Here is a 21,548-nt window from a genome sequence, read left to right as displayed (position 1 = left end):
ACAGCAAGAAATAATGTAATTCAGACAATGTGGAAAGCCAAAGCAAATTTATTTACGGTCATTACTGAAAATGCAAAGGGCAATGGAAAAAAAATTGGCAAAAACAATAAACTAACAGGTAAACAGAAAAAAAACAGGATAATAAAGACGTAGAGAACTTAAAGTTAATAACGGATTGGCGAAAGATCTTCTCCTCCTGGCTACTGAACTGAACTCTTCTTTTAAAAATTCTGCTCAAAAAATATCTCCGCTTTTTACTTCATATAAAGGTATACTTCACCCCACTAACTATGCACAACTGATATTTAAAATGGAAGAAATCACTGAGCCAGAAGTGGCCGATATTATTGATGCACTAAATAACTCCAAAGCTAAGGATGAGTATGGATTTGACACCAGCTTCATAAAATTGCATAAAGACTCCCATACTACACCCGATTACACACATGGTCAATCTATCAATCAAACAGTCTATAGTTCCTTCAGAATGAAAGGCTGCCGCGATTATACCAATCTTTAAATCTGGGGACAAAATGGACATGAATAATTAGACCAATCAGTATTCTTTCGACCTTATCGGGAATTATAGAGGAATGGCTAGCAAATCAACTCATTGAGCATCTGAATAAAGGATATACTCCTTTGCACCCAATGCAATTTGGTTTTCGTGTCCACCATTCAACCGAAACGGCAATCAATGTTTTTATAGAAAAGGTCAAATATTCACTGGATAAATATGCCATTATTGGAGCTGCTTTTTTTGTATTGTGTTGTATTGTATTGTATTGTATTGTGGTGTATGGTTTTGTGGGGTGCATAATGTAATATTGCATGTATTGTTGTATATTTTGGTATTGTGTGGTGGTGTACCACATCCGTTTTTATTTTTTTGCTCTGACCGGCTTAGGGACAACGGATGTAAATGAGCAGTATTGCTACAATCCGGCATGTTTACATGTGTATCTACGATACCCATGTCCATTAATATGCACTGTCCCTATTCAAATAAACAAAAAAAAAAAAAGGAACAAGTATCAGATACAGTTAAAGCTAACGAAGAGTTCAGGGCATCCAAGTAGCGTAGCAGTCTATTCCGTTGCCTACCAACACAGGGATCGCTGGTTCGAATCCCCGTGTTACCTCTGGCTTGGTCAGGTGTCCCTACAGACACTATTGGCCGTGTCTGCGGGTGGGAAGCCAGATGTGGGCATGTGTCTTAGTCGCTGCACTAGCGCCTCCTCTGGTCAGTCGGGGCGCCTGTTTGAGGGGAAGGGGAACTGGGGGGAATAGCATGATCCTCCCACGCGCAACGTCCCTCCTGGCGAAAGACTTCACTGTCAGGTGAAAAGAAGCGGCTTGCGACTCCACATGTATCGGAGGAGGCATGTGGTAGTCTGCAGCCCTCCCCGGATCAGCAGAGGGGGTGGAGAAACGACCGGGGCGGCTTGGAACAGTGGGGTAATTGGCCGAATAGAACTGGGGAGAAAAGGGGTGGGGGAATCCCCCCCCCCCCAAAAAAAGCTAACAAGGAGTTCAAAGAAGGTTGAATCAGTTCATCTGGATACAATGTTTATTGAGAGATGTTTCAGCACTCATCCAAGTGACCTCTTCGGTCAACAAGGAGTTCTCATATATGTTTGTTTCTTCATGTAAGAAAAACAAATATATTCATCTGAAGAATACATCAGAGCACTAAACGCACAAGAGGAAGAAAAGGAGCGCACGTGTTGTCAGACGAAGCTGATTAGGTATTCTGGGTAGGCCTGGTGATCGTGGAAGATGACAAACATTTTGGGTGTCTGACTGTCCACCAGGCTGTCGAAGCAGTCAGAGGGGTCAGAGGTCGAACGGGGAGGAGGGCTCTTCATGGCGGCGTTACCCAAAATGTAGCGGCCAGTCAGTACGCGAGCCACATACAGCCGCCGCAGTCCTGATTGGTCCGGTGGAGAGTAGTTTGTGGCAGAGTAACTGGCATTCACCGCAAAGTAAACGCCTCTCCCATACAGTGACCCTGTGAAAGAAATAAAATAACCAAAGATGAGTGAGGATGAGTAAGAGAGAGAAAAAGAGCGAGAGATTTTCTCAATCAAGTTACTCTTCATATTAGTACTAATAAGCATCAATAGAGGTCTATACATCTATTGATGCGATATGATGGTGGACTTAACTAGAGCGTTACGGCAGACTTCAAAATAAAGTTCATAATTAACATTTTGAATGCATGGGGTAGGATGATTAAAGTTTAAAAACAGATTTTTTTGAGGCACAAAATTGGTTGGCATTTGCTCTATAAAATGGTTGTTCTCAAGATTTTAGTTCTCCTTTAACTCACTAATACCTATGGTGTGGCTTTGCCTCGTTATATTTGTGTGTTTTTTTTAAAATTTCTCCCCAGTTGTGCTTGGCCAATTACCCCACTCTTCTGAGCCATCCCGGTCGCTGCTCCACCTCCTCTGGCGATCCGGGGAGGGCTGCAGACTACCACGTTTCCTCCGATACATGTGGAGTCGCCAGCCGCTTCTTTTCAACTGACAACGAGGAGTTTCGCCAGGGGGACGTAGCGCGTGGGAGGATCACGCTATTCCCCCCCAGTTCCCCCTCCCCCCTCGACCGACCAGAGGAGGTACTAGTGCAGTGACCAGGACACATACCCACATCTGGCTTCCCACCCGCAGACACCGCCAACAGTGTCTGTAGGGACACCCGACCAAGCCGGAGGTAACGCGGGGATTCGAACCGGTGATCCCCGTGTTGGTAGGCGTCTATATTTGTCTTTTTTAGCGCTGTGTACACCATTGTCATACCTTCCTCTTGGATGCACGCTTACGATCTGAATCTGACATCTGGTCGCTACGTTTTTATCGAGTCCTGCTGCCCAAAGGTTAACGCCCAGAAACATCCCGTACACAGCAAAGTAAGAAAATACAGACAGAGGACAGGGTCTCTGCACATACAGACACCGCCACTCACGTCTAGTGGGTCATAAGTGTTGATGGAGAGGGGTTATTTCTGTATGAATCTGTACATCGATTTTTAGGAAAATCCTACTCGTTCTACCTTTAAATCATCTATTATAAAAGGCTTAATGATCTGGATATTTGCGAATCGTCTATTGTTTTGAGCACGCAAACGACACAGAGTCTCAAAATAGGACATTTGCTTGCATGTAACTCTTCCTGGTTGTAGCTTTAGGGACAACTGTCCAGGTCCCTTTCACCTGCAGCAACAGTCTTTACCATGCTTTCCTGTATAGCTCCTGTCAAATTTGGTCCTCTCAATGCAGTAACATGCTTCTGCTGTTGAGCCGTGGTACAGCATCTTCTCCCCAACATCCGCTTCCCCGTTCTTGTCCCAGATACGCTGACGGCACAGTGCGTAGGCCTGCCACAGGTGGGTGTTCTGCACACGCTCGATCTACAATCAGAGGGAAAGAGGCTCCCTTTTATACTCAGAAATATTGTGTTGCAAAAGCAGTTCACAGTATGGGATACATCCCCAACTCTCCAAAGACACGGCCTGTATGGCTCTGCAAAAACTTAAAGAGAGACTGACATGCCCTTTCTGAACACATTTTTTTTAACATTGGGAGTTTGAATCATAATTCAAAGCTATTGGCTACTGTCTTCCTGGGTGGGTGGGGCTCGGTACTGCTCGTCACTTGCCATAGGAAAAAATGAGAAATTCAGTGGCGTGACGATTTGAATCACTGAGATGCATATAAATAGATAGATAGACAGATAGATAGCAATACGTCGTAGGAAGATCGGTAATAAAGTCTCAGCAAAATAGCATAAACTCGAGCCAAGTAGCTAGCAGAAGGGGCTGAAAGAACGGCTTCTCCATGGTTTTATAGTGTCTCGCTACGGACACACCCTATATGCAAATTGACTGGTGTCTACGTCTCCACCGGTACAATTTGTCATTGGACACCATCTCCAGTCAATCACAGATCTCTCTCGAGTGGCCGCAGATGCGCTGTCTTGGCCACTGAATTTCTCCATGGTCACATTCCAACTCGGAACATTGCCTATCAATAGGAATTTTCAGATTTTGATGTCAGTACCATTTTAAGAAATGTTTGTATGCTGCACAACTCAAGACCTTTGACATTAAGTTCCTTTTTTTCCCTTGGGGAAATTCGTTTTACTGCAAATTAACCCATCCTAGCTGTGATCTGTGTAGCTAGGAGCAGTGGGCTACCGCCTTCATGCTGCACCCGGGGACCAACTCCAGTTCTTTGCCCACTGTCTTGGTCAGGGGCACAGACAGGAGTATAAACCCTAACATGCCCGTCTTTTTGATGGTGGGGGAAACCGGAGCACCTGGAGAAACCCCATCGCAGACACAGGGAGAAGATGTAAACTCCACACAGGGGACGACCTGGGATGACCCCCGAGGTTGGACAACCCTGGGGTTTGAACCCAGGACCTTCTTGCTGTGAGGCGACAGCGCTAACCACTATGCCACCATGCTGCCCTGTTGTGACAGGTTGACACAACACATATTACATTGCAAATCGGAAGGATACGAAAACATATGTGGAAGGATATCCTGGACACTTAGGCGTTCGCTCTCTTGGACAGTGAATTTTTTTTTGCTGATATGTTGGCTATAAGTGTTTTTGTTTTTTGTTTTCTTGTAGCTTCGATATGTGTTCATGTAGTTTGGATATGTGTTTTAGTTTTTGTGTTGCACTGCTGTGGGCTGGGGGAAACGATATTTCGTTTCATTTCATGTGCGCAAGTGCATGGAATGAAATGACAAATAAATGTTCCTGATCCCTGATACCTGAAGTACTGTACAAATTTTATTTTATTTTTTTAAAATGTATTTCTGATTTTTCCCTTTTTCTCCCAATTTAGTGGCCAATCGATCCCTATTTTAATTCAAACACCCACCCTCGTACTAAGTGCATTCGCCAACTGCATCTCTCCGGCTGGCAGTCTCGAAGGAGACGCCTTGCCACTTTCGTGACAAGGTGACTCCAGGCCGAACCACTGCTTTTTCCGACACACCCAGAGACGCATTCACATGACGAACACAAGCCAACTCCGCCCCCCTCCCGAAGACAGCGTTGCCAATATTGCTGCTTCATCGAGTCCGGCCATAGTCAGATCTGACGAGACCGGGGCGCGAACCCCAGTCCCCAGTGGAAGTACCGTACAAATATAAGAAGGATGTCTCATCTCATCATCAGCTGCTTCTCCGGGGTCGGGTCGCGGTGGCAGCAAGTTAAGCAGGGCACTCCAGACGTCCCTCTCCCCAGCAACGTCCTCCAGCTTCTCCTGGGGGATCCCCAAGGTGTTCCCAGGCCAGATTGGACATGTAGTCCCTCCAGCAAATTCTGGGTCTACCCCGGGGTCTCCTCCCAGTTGGCTGTGCCCGGTTAACCTCCAAAGGAAGGCGCCAAGGAGGCATCCTAATCAGATGCCCGAGCCACCTCAACTGGCTCCTTTCGATGCAAAGGAGCAGCAGCTCTACTCCGAGCTCCCTCCAGATGTCCGAGCTCCTCACCCTATTGCTAAGGCTGAGCCCAGACACCCTACAGAGGAAACTCATTTCAGCCGCTTGTATCTGCGATCTCACCCTTTCGGTCACCACCCAAAGCTCATGACCATAGTTGAGGGCTGGAACGAAGACTGACTGGTAAATTGAGAGCTTTGCCTTCCGGCTCAGCTGCCTCTTCACCACAACGGCCCGTACAACGTCCGCATTACTGCTGATGCTGCACCAATCCGCCTGTCAAAATAAAAAACAAAAAACGAAAACGGTGGATTGCTCCCTCCAGAAAATGGTGGATTGCTCCCTCCGGGTTGGGGATGAGTTGTTGCCTCAAGTGAAGGAGTTCAAGTATAAGAAGGATGTGAGGCAGTGAATATGTTTCATGTTCAAGATGCTGATCTGCTGTATAAAGCATTTAACAAGCAATGAACATTTAAGTATAAAAAAGAAGAAAAAAATATATGATGTGCAACTATAATTCTGCATTTGCTTTCCTTGCTGTGGGTGAGGTTTTGTGTGTGTGTGTGTGTGTGTGTGTGTGTGTGTGTGTGTGTGTGTGTGTGTGTGTGTGTGTGTGTGTGTGTGTGTGTGTTCTCACTCTGCGGATTTTGTACTGTACAGCTGTTTTCAGGAAATCCTGAGCTACTGCCTCGTACTCCCGTGAGTTGGGCTGCAGCAGGACTTTCATGAAGGTCTCCTCAGCCATGGGTTCCCAGTGCTTGGGTAACTCCAAAGCTGACGTTAACAGAGACACAACATTTCAAGCTTGTGTTTAGACTCAACCAAACATTGAAAAGTGTAAACATTTTCTAATGACACATTTTAAAAATGCAGTGGATTGCTGGAACTTGAGCATGCGTATAGAGGTCCAAAATAAAATGAAAGAAAAAAAAATGCAATAAAACGTGGCATACTTGCTGTCTGATCTCGTTTTAGCATGTAGGTGAGGCCTGTTTGACAGTCGATTGCTTCTTTTTTTTTCATGTTAACTTTCACCTTTGTCCCGTCCACTCTGTTTATGTCCACACACACGTCTTTCTGCTGGTAGGCCTGCTCCAGGAGGTAGTTTCCATGCAGACTCACTTCTTGCCAGGCTCCATGCGCATCCTGCATCGACCACTGGACTTGCAGGGCCACCATGGCCTCCTCCTTTTTCTGGAGGTCGCTGTGGAGCGATCGTTTGAGAGCTTTGTCCACCAGCTCGTTGACACTCAGCACGTCTTCCTTCAGGCCTCTCAGCACGTACATGACCTCAGCCCCACCACCGCCCTCAGCCGGCCTTTCCCCCCTTGGACCCCGCACCTGCTGCAGGCTCACCCCGAGGGCTCTGACTTTCACCTGAACGGCCTCGAGCTCCATGACGTCCAGCCTGGAAACATCCTTTCCATCCACCTCCCTCTCTGTCAGCTGCTGCTGCAAGTTTTCCTCCAGCTCTCTTCTGATGGCCTCACTTGTGTCAGACCCACAGCCCACTACACATAAAACCACTGGGTATGGCTCCCATGAGTGGAGGGTCAGACCAGAGGGTGTTGAAGACAAATACTTTAGGCTTTGAATATGACTGGAAGCACACACTTTAATTTTTTCAAGCATCTGTTTTGCTTTTTCTGAAAAAAAGAAGAGCAAAGATGAATACAACACAGCTACTGAGCTCATAAAGTTTGTGTATACACATAGATAAGCAAAATTCTTGCATTGTCAAGGTCAATGCTCAATACACATACAAATACATACAAACGTAAATATACCTAAATGACATAAGCATTGATTACCATTCACCCCTTTCATCGGCCCAGTCAAGAACCAACCATGATGAACTCCTATCCATCCATCCATTATCCAAGCCGCTTATCCCAATTGGGATGCGGGATGCTGGAGCCTATCCCAGCAGTCATTGGGCGGCAGGTGGGGAGACACCCTGGACAGGCTGCCAGGCCATCACAGGGCCGATACACACATATTCACACCTAGGGACAATTTAATATGGCCAATTCACCTGACCTACATGTCTTTGGGCTGTGGGACGAAACCGGAGCACCCGGAGTTAACCCAGGTAGACATGGGGAGAACATGCAAACTCCACACAGAGGACGACTTGGGACGACCCCCAAGGTTGAACAACTCCGGGGTTCGAACCCCCGGACCTTCTTGCCGCCAGGCGACCGTGCTAGCCACTGCGCCACCGTGCCGCCCATGATGAGCTACCACATCATTTAAAATAACAGTAGCACAAGAGTTTTTCAATTTATATCTATTATATAGAGCAAGGCAGTACTTAGATTTGTATACTTGTATCATCTCAAATTTACAAACAAATTGCAAATTTTTCTGAAGTATGAACCCCTGAGCATTTGTAACTGTCGTCTCGGGCCGCAGGGCATTTATCCTACATAGTCGCTGCATGCACCACAAGTCTTGCTGTTAAAATAATATCATCAACTCGTTTGGGTTCTGCACACCACAACACAGTGTGAAATGCTGAAGGGGAGTTGAATACACCAGTCTGAAAGCTTAATCACAAACCTCTCAAAGTGAGGCAAGGAGCAGTTTTTCCGAAGCGGTTCTCCAACTCCAACCTGAAAAACCACATCAGAGGTTTAGCTAAAGAGAAAGAATCAGTTTCAGCCATGCAGTCTGATTGGTCACGCTGTCAAATTGGGGTGAATATACCACAGTGGAATTGATTGCTTCCCTGGCTCTTGTGGCAAATATGAATTTGAATAATAGTCTTTCTTTCGTTCCTGGAGTTTTGATATATGTACCTACTTAAGGGAAAGAGCACATGCATCAGCTATTAATGCGCAATACGAGAGCCATCGTACCCATTATGCCCATTTTTTCAAGTTATTATCATAACAATCACAATAAAACAACGTGCTTGTTCACCTGATTCCTACAAGTGAGTGATGTTGCTGGATCAACATTTGACACAATGCCCGTGGACTGTTATATTATTTATCCAATCACATTCATTTTAGAAAAACAGTGAGGGTCAGGCGGCACGATGGTTAACACGGTCGCCTCACAGCAAGAGGGTCCTGGGTTCAAACCCCGGGGTATACACACACACACACCTCGGGACAATTTAGTACGACCAATTCACCTGACCTACATGTCTTTGGACTGTGGGAGGAAACGGGAGCACCCGGAGGAAACCCACACAGACATGGGGAGAAGATGAAAACTCCACACAGAGGACGACCCACCAAGGTTGGACTACCCCGGGGCTCGAACCCAAGACCTTTTTGCTGTGAGGCAACCGTGCTAACCACTGCGCCACCATGCCGCCCTATTATTATTATTGTTATTATTAATTATTATTACTATCCCCTTTAACCATTTCCTTCAGTGTAGGAAAGTTTATGTTCTGACCTAAAAGCCTGGAAGATGGGAGTCTGCATGATGACAATGCGGATCAGTGACAGGAATGCTGGCTTCAAATTCCGAACAGCCGCCGCCATGCCGTCTAGCATGGCTTTACCAGCTCTCTGAAAGTCCATTCCTGCCACACCTGGGGAAGTTAGAGCCAGTCAGTCACCTGATCAACCAACCAATCTTTCTTGATGAAGCACATTTTGAATGAAAAACAAAATGCTGTTTAAGCGAGAGCCTGCGCCGGTGTGTATGTGTGGGCGCGTGTGTACGTGTGCATGTGCTTGTGTGTGTAAACTAAAAGCGCGCTGACGGCAGGTTATGTACCGAAAAGAAAACAGCCGTGTATGCCGACAGACTGTTTTCTGCTGCTGCGCTTAGGTAAGGAAAAGTCCTTCCGTGGGCCACAGAACCCGGCCTGAACAACGCTTCCCCCTTCACATTAGAGGCATTCAAACGAGACCGCTAGCTCGCCAGTGCTTCTCTGGCCTGTAGGGAACGACTGCGTCTTGGCTGCAACAGTCATCCACGAGAGCAAAACAGCCATTCACCGAGGCAAACACTTTATTTAGCACCTTACTCGACACTAGCTTAAACATGATTTAAACACCTACTCTATTAAGGAAGTGTTTGTTTCTTAGAAAAAAGTATTTGTGAAAAGAAGAAGTGGCGATCTTCCTCAGCGATGGTGTAGTATTTAATGACACAACATTAAGCATCACTTCCTTCAGTGGACCTGACGTGACGCAGACTAGAGGTTTCATAATGTTTGGTAGTAGGGCTAAGAAAAAGCTTCACACATGCACGCACGCATGCACACACACACACACAAATACATTATGCATGCACACAACTGTGCAAAATGCACACGCACTGCATGGTGCATACCTGTGTTGACGGCTGGGAAGGCGACTGAGCGGTAGCCTTTGCTCTCACACTGCTTTAGTATCTTGCCACAAATCTCGCTGATTCTTTGGGAGTCACACCAAAAAGTCGCATGAATGATTTCTTTGCAACCCAGTGCCCCGGGTCCCGTGGTGCACATACTATCCTTCGGTATACCCACTAACAAAAGGAAAAAGAAAAAAAAAGGATCAATATAAAACACAAAAAAGAAGACGAAGGAAAGAAGAAAAAAAACAGCACCATGTTTTGAGTCGAAAGGTTCGAGAAGTGGGCTTGTGACTGAGAGGTTACAAACTTCCATCCATCCATTCATCCATTATCCAAACCGCTTATCCTGCTCTCAGGGTTGCGGGATGCTGGAGCCTATCCCAGCAGCAATGGTGGAAGAAGTATTCAGAACATTTACTTAAGTAAAAGTCGCAATACCACAGTGTAAAAATACTTTGTTACAAGTACAATTTCTGCATTCAAACTCGTACTCAAGTCAAAGTGCAAAAGTATTAGCATCAAAATATACTTAAAGTAGCAAGAGTAAAAGTACTCATTATGCAGAATGGCCCATTTCAGAATCATATATCATATCATTGGACTATAATTATTCATGCAATAACCATTAATGTTGCAGCTGGTAAATGTGGCACTAATTACAATTATTTTATATACTGCTGGGTAGCTTAGCCTATAAAAATACATCATTATTAGTTGGTTCATAATTTGTATTAATAATCTAAATCTGTAAAGTAACTAATAACTAAAGCTGTCAAATGTAGTGGAGTAAAAAGTACCATATTCCCCTCTGAAATGTAGTGGAGTAAAAGCATAAAGTAGCATAAAATAGAAATACTCATGTAAAGTACAATTACCTCAGAATTGTACTTAAGTACAGTACTTGAGTAAAGGTACTTACGTTACATTCCACCACTGCCCAGCAGTCATTGCACGGCAGGCAGGGAAACACCCTGGACAGGCTGCCAGTCCATCATAAGGCCGACACACACACACACACACACACACACACACACACACACACACACACACACACACATTCACACCTAGGGACAATTTAGTATGGCCGATTCACCTGACCTACATGTCTTTGACTGTGGGAGGAAACCAGAGCCCCCGGAGGAAACCCACGCAGACACGGGGAGAACATGCAAACTCCACACAGAGGACGACCCGAGATGACCCACCAAGGTTGGACTACCCCGGGGCTCGAACCCAAGACCTTACCAATTCCCAATTTACCAATTTCAATTACCAATTTCAGTCCTGCAAATTAATAACACTCTCACTCTCTCCTCTCCCTTAGCATACACCACCAAAGCTCCTGCGAGCGAAGCACTTCATCGCCCCCACCGTCCACACCCTCTTAACTCACCCCTGTCGGATGGTAGTTAATTTTTCAAACCCACCTTGTCTTAACTCTGCTTGGACACTGGGACCCGCTGCAGTCAGGATGGCTTTAGAGACGCCTGCTGAGGGGAACGGTAAGTGAATATATATGTGCAGAAATCAGGGGCGAAAATCTGATATCAACTTTGGAGGGGACAAGCAAACCATTGTGATGTAAAGGGCGGGGGATCGCGATCTTTTGAAACTTAAATATGCACTATTAAGTGTCTATAATTGGCACAGGTGCTTTCGTTGTGTATTATTAATGTTACTGAAATTACATAGTTATGTTTATAGTGATATATTGGGGGGATATATCATATCTTTCCCAGGATGGGGGGGTTGTGTCCCCCCTGTCCCGCCGGGATTTCCATCTATGGCAGAAATACAAAACACAGGCCAGATGTAACTGTACATGATAGAAAATAGCCAAATCTTGTCGACTTATACGGGCCTCCCACTGACCTGCCAGGGAATTTAACCAATAAGACAAATGAATCTAAACATTTGCAGGGATTCCTGGAAATTTTGAAGACATTTTTACAAAAAAAGGATAAAAAAAATAATGTCAACAATTCAATTCAATTAGCTGAAAGGTAGTTAAGCCAATGTAAGTCAAAGCAGCTCATGGTGACAGTGTACGGGAACAATATATCAAAAGATGCAGGGATTTGTCTCTTTGTACCATATGTTAGATGCTGTAACTCCGGTACCATGTGTAAACATGCACATATTAAGATTTTACATGTATGAATTCTTCTCCACGAATGCCACCTGCACAAATACAGCTATGCATTAATTTTGCTTGCCAAAGAAACATATCGTATCACTACTCCAAATCCTGTGCAAAACCAGGGATAGTTCAGTTTTTAGATTTTTTTCACCCCAATTGTACTTGGCCAATTACCCCACTCTTTCGAGCCATCCCGGTCGTTGCTCCACCCCCGCTGCCGATCCGGGGAGGGCTGCAGACTACCACATGTCTCCTCCGATACTTGTGGAGTCGCCAGCTGCTTCTTTTCACCCGACAGTAAGGAGTTTCACCAGGGGGCCATGGCGCATGGGAGGATCAAGCTATCCCCCCCCCCCCAGTTCTCCCTCCCCCCAGAACAGGCGCCCTGACCGATCAGAGGAGGCGCTAGTGCAGTGACCAGAACACATACCCACATCCGATTCTCCAACCGCAGACACAGCCAATTGTGTCTGTAGGGATGCCCGACCAAGCCGGAGGTAACACGGGGATTTGATCCACCGATCCCTGTGTTGGTAGGCAATGAAATAGACCGCTACGCTACCCGGACACCCAGGATAATTTAGTTTGAGCCTATTTAAGCTAGGACACGGCCATTTATTTCATGTATGGAGGTATACACGCGTATACTATATACCTCTACACCTCTATGTGCATAGAAGTCTAGAGGCCTGTTGATGCTTATTACAGCTCTCTCTCTCTAGGGTATTAACACCTGACTGGATGGTCTGGAAGGCCGTTGTGTTGACAATGACGTCAGTCTTCTCATGAGTAATGTCACCACTGACGAGCTGAAGCTTGACTCCACCCAGCGTGGCTGTGACCTCATCGGGGGAGGAGGAGATATGGCGGTAGAAGGAACCTTAACGGAAGAGAACAATAATGAAAAAATAAAAAAGGTATGTTAAACTATCATCAAACAATTGTTGATTTTCAGTGTATTTTTTAAAATTTTGATATACTCTATTGATCCCCGTGGGTAAAGCCTTTGTAGCTAGGAGCATTGGGCAGCCGCCGTGCAGCACCTGGGGACAAACTCTGCTTCGTCTTTGCATGCCTTGGTGAAGGGCACAGACAGGAGTATGAACCTTAACATGCATGTTTTTTTCATGGTGGGGGAAACAGGAGCACCCGGAGAAAACCCACCACAGACACGGGGAGAACATGCAAACTCCACACAAAGGATGACCTGGGATGACCCCCCCAGGTTGGGCAACCCCGGGGTTCAAACTCAGGACCTTCTTGCTGTGAGGCGACAGCGCTAACCACTGAGCCATCGTGCCATCCGATATAGCATTCGGCGTAGCATAGCATCAGGTTTACTATCGATTCAATTTTTGCAATGAAAAAAAAAATGGAGGAGGATTTGGAGGGTTATTTGGAAATGAGTATTATATGAAATGAACGCTTCAGTACACTGGATTATCAAGAAATACCAACACCAACCGTAGTCTGGATGCAAATTGTTTGTGAAACCTCTGAGCTGCAAAGCTCCCTGTGCACACTCGAATTCCTGAAGACAAAATAACACAAAAAGTTAAGAGTACTGTACTTGGTGTTGGCTGCACAAAATATCTAAAATACATCTAATTATGTACATCAGGTATCACTAATTTTGAAGCAAAGGTCTCAACATTTATATCTTCAGTTATTATAAATTAGAAATTTACTTTTCGTTTTTTTTTACTCTTTATGTCATCAATTAATTTTTGTGAAAGCAATTGTAATTTATTTTTTTTTGACTTGCAACTGTGATGGACTGGCGGCTGTGACAGACTGGTGGCCTGTCCAGGGTGTCTCCCCGCCTGCCGCCCAATGACTGCTGGGATAGGCTAAAAGCATCCCTGCGACCCTGAGAGCAGGATAAGTGGTTTGGATAATGGATGGATGGATACAAACATCGGTTTTACAACAGATGATGTATGGTACATTCTATTTCAAACCAACTCAAACTCTCCCACCCTTACCAAACAACCCAGAAACAAGAGGGGTCAACCTGCATATACAGCGGCTTACGGATAAAGCTACTGACAAGTAGACGCTACAACTCTGAAAAAAATAATAAGAAAGAAAAATACTCTTTTAGGGAAAAGTACATAAATAAATAACAAAATCAAAAGACATAGGAATCATAAACAATGTGCTTCCACCTCGTCTTTGTAAAAAGAAATATACATGCCCCGCTTGAGAAGACATTTTCTTTTCTTCCTTTTTTTTCTTCTTTCCCCCTTTTTCTCCCCAATTGCACTTTGCCTATTACCCCGCTTTCCGAGCCATCCCGGTCGCTGCTCCACCCCCCTCTGCCGATCCGGGGAGGGCTGCAGACTACCACATGCCTCCTCCGATACACATGGGGTCGCCAGCCGCTTCTTTTCAACGGACAGTGAGGAGTTTCACCAGGGGGACATAGCCCAGGTCTCGGTTTGTCACAAAGGGTGATTGGGCTTTTGCTGTTGGAGCCCCCATACTATGGAGCTCTCTTCCTGTCGAACTATGACTAAACCAGTCTCTAGCTTCTTTTAAATCTCGTCTTAAAACTTTTCTTTTTGTGAAAACTTTTACAAATGTTTGATATTTGTTTTTACTTATTCATATTTTTTTTTTAATTTTTACTCTTACTTCCATCCACCCATCCATTATCCAAACTGCTTATCCTGCTCTCAGGGTTGCGGGGATGCTGGGGCCTATCCCAGCAGTCATTGGGCGGCAGGTGGGGAGACACCCTGGACAGGCCACCAGGCCATCACAGCCCCCCCCCCCACACACACATATATTCACACTTAGGGACAATTTAGTACAGCCGATTAACCTGATTTACATGTCTTTGGACTGTGGGAGGAAACCGGAGCACCCGGAGGAAACCCACACAGACATGGGGGGAACATGCATACTCTATGTTGTAACATGAGCTTTTATTTTGGAGCTTCATTTTGAAAAGACCGGCTGCGTTTCCGGTGTGTGTTATGCCCTCCATTCGTCGGATGTTCACAGCGCACGCTGCTACATGTTACTGTCGAGTTTTGCCAGTCCTAGATAAAGTTCATTCAAAGGACAAGAAGTTGTCGTGGGGTCCTTTTCTCTAAGCTGGAGTTACCATACTCCACACAGAGGACAACCTGGGACAACCTCCAAGGTTGGACTACCCCAGGGCTTGAACCCAGGACTTTTTTTGCTATGAGGCGACCTTGCTAACCACTGCACCACCGTGCCGCAAAGGTTCTGTAATTCTTGCACAATATGTGAATAACAAACCTCTTCTCCCCCTTACTCTTACTTATTTGGTCTTATTCTTGTTTTTTGCCTTGTCTGGTAAGATCAGTAAGATCCCTCCCCATGGCACGCCCCTCACCTTAGCTGACTCCTTATCGTTGGGGTGGATGATGATGCGGACCAGGAATGGTGTTTGACCAGCTACATTGTGTTCATAAGAATGGAACTCTTCCAGCAGAACCTTGGCCACCACGCGGTGAGGGAAACGTAAAACAGCGCCTGTGCCAAGCACAGGGAAAGCGACAGAGCTGAGGCGTCGGTGCAAACAGAAGGACAGGATACTGCGGACACCTTGCCTCAGAACCTGGAAAAGGTTAAAGTTCAGAAACATTGGACACATTTCAAAATACTTGGAATCGGTAGGCTTGTTTAATATAATAGTAATAATGATTATAATTGTCTTATCATATTGTGATATTAACAACAACAATAATTTAAAATTCATGAACTGGATTTTATGTAAATTGTACAAAAACAGACACAAACATAGACAGACATAAAAAAACATAATGTCACCTGGACTGCTGTTCCTTCTTGGTTATTATCCCAGTGAATGAGATTGAGGAAGAACACCCGGTTACACGACAGCTTTCCTGAGAGACCCTCGACCAGCACATTTTCACCGGGTAACATTGCTCGCTTCACCCCACTATGAAACCCTGCCACCAGCTGGGATCCAACCACATCTGACAAAATTTTTCCTACACGAGTGGAGACAGGATCATTGCCAACTATAGGAGAGACCAGGGCATCCACCTAGGGAGAGAGAGAGAGATGGTTGTGGGTTGCTTTTCTCCTGTATTTAACCTTAACTTAACCAGGTTATTCACTTAAGTTAAAAATCTGTTCTTGAGGGAAAACTGATAAAAAACAAGTCAAAAATCATGGCACAAAAAGGCTGCAAATCCATAACATACATCACTCTTCTATTTGAGTTGAGGTCCAGATTCTCAAGGAGGACAAACCTAGACAAACCACTCAACATCTCCTACCTCTGTCTCTTACCTGCTGTTTTTCGATGGTTCCCTGAACGATCTCCAACCGGACGCAGTTACCAGCAGCCCCAGTGGCAGGCCTCCTCAGTTGGTTCAGGTTAGCAGTACCAGAAACCCCCTGGACTCCAGAAGCACCGGTTGCACTGCGACCCGTACACATCCCCTCAATAAGTCTGTCACAGGCCTCCTGCATGGCCTGGAGCACTTCAACCCTGTTATCAATCAGGATGACTTTATTCAGGCTTTGCCCCTGACGCACAAACTCCCTAATGGCAGTTACAATGGCTTCTGCGCACACTTTTACAGGGACGCCGAAAATACCGGAGCTGATACAAGGCATAGCCAACGACTGACATTCCAAAGTCTTGGCGAGTTTGAGAGTTGACAGAACTACTTTTTCCAGTAATGCCCTTTCTCTGCCACCTACTCCCCCTCCCCAAACAGGCCCAACGGCATGCAGTAGTGCCTTGCAGTATAGCTTCCCTCCTGTCGTCATAACCACGTCCCCTGTAGGAATTTTCCCAGTCTGCCTAACAAGAACTGTACTCTCTTTCTGCACCTGAGGACCCCCTGCTTTACTCAGCGCTGCAGCCACACCACCACAGTGATCCAGGTTCTCATTGGCAGCATTCACCAGGGCATCAACATGCTCTTTGGTGATGTCGCCATGTCGAACCAACACCTGAAGCCCGCTCTGAAGCTGGTAACTGGCAATTGTTGCGCTTCCCTGACTGAATCCCACAATGGGTGGCCTATTCTCTTCAGTTACGTGGTGCTGGTCTTGAAGCTGTATGAGGCAGTGATGAGAAATGCCAATCGTTTGGACCACGTCCCTCCCAGCAGGGCTTTGAAAATAACGCAAAGCACCAGGCTGGTTTATAGTGATTGTGTCCCGAACCAAGGAGTCCAGAAATGGACCCAGTCTGTTTCTTACCTGTGTCACTTGCCTAGACGAGCCTGATAGGCATATCATTGGTCTAGAGGATGTCATAACAGAATGAAAGGTCACATCTGAATGGTCAAAATCATGCAGTTTCAGCAATTCAGGCAAATGATTTGCTACCTCTGGGAAAGGGAGAAGAACATAATTCTCCACGCTGGAATGATCTAATATAAATTGTATGATCTCTTCATTCAGCTCATCAACTTCGTCAGTGTGCCCCACTAAATAAACCTTGCTGTCTGAGCCAAACCTGACCATAGCTCTATATCCTCCCTTTTTTGCCTTTGACTCAAGCTTCAGCTTAAGGTCAGATGGCACAACAGAGCAGTTAGGGATGTCAATTTTTACATCCTTAAACTTACTCCACAGTGCCTTCTCAGTATGGTCTAGCTTTTCATGGACAAGGGTGAAGAGACGTAGTTCACTGTCTCCTATCTCTATTTCCACCTTTCCTCCAACCTCTAATAAGGTGGCTAGCGTCCCAAAAACGCCATATGCTTTCTTCAGGAACACCAAAAGAAACAGACTCACTTCAGAAACCACCTTCTCAAAAACCAGCCCCTCGTTCTCAGCCACCCACTCTCCAGCCTTTCGAACATCCCCCACATAACCTTCCAAAACCAGTTTACCTCCATCACCCTGCGTGGCTTTCACTCCTGGTATAAACTCTCTCAGACCTTGCTCTATCTCCTTCCAGAGGAGGTTCAGTTTCGCCTCACCCAGTCGACGAGTGACGGTTTGCCTCTGACTGACCTCTGACCCTTGACTTTTAACCTGTGAGTCCAAAATGTTCTTTAGCCAGGCCTGGACATGGGCATGCTCCCCAACCACAACAGCCACTCCAATTTGGCTGTAAATCCTAACCTCATCCGTGGCCTGGATAGACCTGCAAGACCTAAGCAGAGCCTTTACTCTATGTGGATCAACCTCGTAGAGGCAGAAGTAGCGTTTTTTGATTTGTTCAAAGAGTTCATCAACCCTAGCTTTCCATCGCTCTGCCCCATCCTTATTTGGTGTGGTTTGGGCAGAGACCCTGACTAAAGCCCTCTCTTCCTCTGGATGGAGCTGTGCGGAGCAGGCCAATGAAGACAGCTCTCTCTCTAGTTCCCTCTCTGCCCTCGGGCATTCCTTCAGATAACGGAGGAGGTATGTGTCAAGATGTAGTTCATATTCTACATCACTAGATGGCAGTGGTGAGTCATGACTGGACGATTGGCTCTGTCGGGGGAAGAAAAGCTTCATTTACTCATTGGGAAATAAAATTATGATAATCGTTTTGAGCAGTAATGAATAAGATTTAGAAAATACAAAGAATAACTACTTATCACTCCCTTTTAGTGAAACGCTGTCTTTTTAGAATTTTGCTTTCACTGGGGATACCAAAAGTTAGTTATAATCTAAAATCAGTACCAGTTTCGATGTGACTTTTGTCATCTGGAATAATAAATTGTGCGTTTCTTTTTTTTCTACTGCCTTGTAAAGTGTCCAGAGATTCTTTGGGTGATGTGCACTTTAAATAAACTGACGTTTAAGTTGAATTATAAATGATGAAAAAGTTTTAAAAAATTGTGTGTGTGTGTGTGTGTGTGTGTGGGGTAGTCACCTTAATTGCAGGTGTTGAGCCCAGGTCTGGACTGACGAAGGGGGCCGTCAGATGGACTTTAAGCGTCACAGGACCGTCCTCAAACTCCACCACATGTTCAGATTTTTCAAGAACTCTCTGTTGATCTGAGACAGCCGACGGGGAATTATTATTATTATTACTATCCAGCCATCATCCATTATCCAAAACCACTTACCCTGTTATTATTATTATTACTATGATGATGAGAATTGGCAACTTTATCGGAGCTTAACTAAAGTTCATGGGCACCCTGTGTTATTGATCAGTCGTGCAAATCTCCTGGGCGCATTGTGAAAGTGAAAGTGATACCTGCCACGGGCCTCTCAACGCTTACGTTTGTATATTTACATTTGCAAAGGGCATTTCATCATATTTCAATTTGAGGCTGTCAACCCAATTCGATTTAAACTCGGGTTGATTTAAAAAGCCAATTAAACGTAACCACATGTCGATGCGACTTTTGTTTTTCTTCTTCTTCTTACTTTCGGTTTCTCCGCCCGCGCCAGACGCTTCACTTCGACCGGAAGTGGACGGTTACGAACCAAAGCGTTGGTTTAGTTCGGTCCAGCCTACCTGTCTCATCTCTGAAGCTGATCTGATAAACTTTATCCGTCAGTCTAACGAGACCCCCGCAATCCCCTCCTCCTGATTTACGGCGGACCTTGAAGTAGCTTTCCGTTTTCTTCATCTTGCCAGCGTCCAGGCTGGGCGCCTCGAAGAAAAGGGGGTATTTGAAAGCGCCCGGATCCATCGCGTATTTCTGCTTACAACAACCGAGCGGCAAATCAAGACTGATCCGGCTCACGTCAGGACAACCGCGGCAGAAGGAGGCGACGGGCAAGTGCAGCGCCGTACGGGCAAGGAGGCTCACTAGCGCCCTCCCCCCCCGCCCCCATTCACAGAGAGCGCTGTGACGCTCACGAGTCCGCTTGGGTTCAGGGGTCACGCGTTTACAACCGGCAAAAGTGGTTAATAAATAAGCAGCAGGGCACTTATAAGCTCTTACCACATTAGCAGACTTTACCCATCAGTTTATCAATCGTCTTATAACTCTTGAGTAATTGTTAATAGCAGTATTTTAAGAAAATGATAACATATAAAAACTAAATTGTTTCCTGAACCATATCTAAGAATAAGATATGCAAAATTGTTGAGTCTTATCTTTTGCAAAAGGCTCGCCCGGTTCTTTGATTCAGGTCGACAGGGGCAAATAAGAAGTCAGACGACTTCTTGCTGGTTCGTGTCGTTTTATTTGGCACACAACAAATAGTTCACGGGTAATGCTGTAGCGCTGGAGACGTACCCTCGGTGCAACCGGGAGTCGTCTGCCACACAGTGGAAGAACATAATCTTAAATACTAAAACAACAAGGCGTGGTGTTTTTTGGAGACAGGCGTGATCTTCTTCTTCTTGGTTTCCTTTCGTCACTGTCGGTCCCGTTTCCCTCATGTTGTCTTGCAGGTGTAGCACGTGTCTTAATCAGATTTATGTGCATAGCATTCCTGCTTCAGGGCCGTCTTAATGAGGTTGGTGCACATAGTGCTTCTACTCCAAGGCCGTCTCTATCAGGCCGGCGTACAATGTTCCTATTCTCAGGCCCAGCTCCTTTAAAATGTATATCAACAAGTCATAAGGGCGTAGCCACACTCCATGTAGCATAAACGGTTGATACACGGAAGCGTGGCCCCAATAAATTGGCACCAAAGCGAGTTTATGTGTGTTTTTCTAAATCTTGTGGGCGTGTTGCGTTAGGGCCGCAGGCTGTTGTCAGCCCTGCTGTTTGGACTGAAACAACACCGATGACCATGCCCTGTCTGGATCTCTCGGAAACTCACCTTTTCAAGTTAATGAGCTGGACTGATGCCCAGAGCCACTGCAGAGAGAAACTATCAACTTCTCCACACACGGCTCGGGCTGAAATATGTAAAGCATTTTCAGTGGCGCTGATCTTTGTTAGGGATTGAGTACAATAGCGGTGAGGATGCCTGGGGGAAAGGAGCGCCAAATAATAAGCACGGCAATGAGGACTGTGAGGAGGACGACACACCTACGTGGGTTGATATAGCTTATAACGAAAAGCAGAAATTCGTCCATTATGACAGTAAGTATGTGCAATATAATATCTGTGAGGGTGTGGCACTAGGACTGTAGCTCAGTTAGCCCTGAGACCGAGACAAAGCTTTGAAAGCAGGACTGGGGAAGCACCTCCATTGACCAACCATTAACTGTTTGATCAGTATTGTAGTTCTCAGCCTCAGCTTGCAAAGAAATGACATTTGCAGCAACATTACTGACCAACAGACCTCAGTCTGTTAGGTTAGGTGACCACACCTCCTCCGCCCTGACCCTCAGCACAGGTGCCCCTCAAGGCTGTGTTCTGAGCCCCCTCCTTTTCTCCCTCTTTACCCACGACTGCCTGCCAACTCACCCTTCAAATGTCATAGTTAAGTTTGCAGATGACACCACAGTCATTGCCCGTATCAGCAATGACGAGACAGCCTACAGGGACGAGATTCAGCACCTCACAACTACCAACAATCTTGTCCTCAATGTGCAGAAGACGAAGAAGCTGATTGTGGACTTCAGGAGGTCGAGAAGCTGCAGCCACTCCCCCATACACATCAACGGGGTGGAAGTGGAGCGTGTTTCCAGCTTTAAATTCCTTGGAGTCCACATCAGCGAGGAACTTTCCTGGACATTAAACACCCGGGCCCTTGTGAAAAAGGCCAAACAATGCCTGCATTTCCTGAGGAGGCTGAGGAGCACCCGTCTATCCCCCAAAATTCTCAC

The 21,548-nt window shown here is 45.8% G+C and overlaps 1 protein-coding gene across 3 annotated transcripts; it reads right to left on the bottom strand.

Annotated features, from left to right (window-relative positions):
• Positions 1–30: 30 nt before the first annotated feature.
• parp142.2 (poly(ADP-ribose) polymerase family member 14-related sequence 2.2) lies at positions 31–19,594 on the bottom strand. 3 transcript variants are annotated; one of them, XM_056300084.1, is made up of 15 exons: positions 19,332–19,594; positions 18,738–18,862; positions 16,202–18,352; positions 15,713–15,952; positions 15,276–15,500; positions 13,373–13,439; positions 12,642–12,788; positions 11,196–11,258; positions 9,763–9,939; positions 8,875–9,013; positions 8,026–8,078; positions 6,417–7,109; positions 6,101–6,237; positions 3,237–3,414; positions 31–2,011 (listed from the first exon to the last, which is right to left on the bottom strand). In XM_056300084.1, exons 1-15 carry the CDS (start codon positions 19,507–19,509, stop codon positions 1,731–1,733), a joined length of 4,854 nt encoding a protein of 1,617 aa, XP_056156059.1. In that variant the 5' UTR covers positions 19,510–19,594; the 3' UTR covers positions 31–1,730. The 3 variants fall into 3 exon arrangements, with proteins under 3 accessions (XP_056156059.1, XP_056156061.1, XP_056156062.1); XM_056300086.1 differs by having other exon boundaries at positions 11,196–11,255; XM_056300087.1 differs by lacking the exon at positions 6,101–6,237 and having other exon boundaries at positions 1,880–2,011.
• Between the last annotated feature and the right edge of the window lie 1,954 nt (positions 19,595–21,548).

The sequence above is a fragment of the Lampris incognitus genome, chromosome 20 (assembly GCF_029633865.1).
Source record: "Lampris incognitus isolate fLamInc1 chromosome 20, fLamInc1.hap2, whole genome shotgun sequence".
Classification (NCBI taxonomy): domain Eukaryota; kingdom Metazoa; phylum Chordata; class Actinopteri; order Lampriformes; family Lampridae; genus Lampris; species Lampris incognitus.
This window is presented reverse-complemented; position numbering and strand designations above follow the sequence as displayed.

What these genes read in the sequence shown, in the direction of transcription:
- parp142.2 (XM_056300084.1), bottom strand. Translation starts at nt 19,509, where the DNA reads ATGGATCCGGGCGCTTTCAAATACCCCCTTTTCTTCGAGGCGCCCAGC. An exon ending in CAATTTGCATCCAGACTACG is followed by an intron (nt 12,789 to 13,372) that starts GTTGGTGTTGGT and finishes TCTTCCGTTAAG; the next exon opens with GTTCCTTCTACCGCCATATC. An exon ending in CTTCCAGACCATCCAGTCAG is followed by an intron (nt 11,259 to 12,641) that starts GTGTTAATACCC and finishes CGTTCCCCTCAG; the next exon opens with CAGGCGTCTCTAAAGCCATC.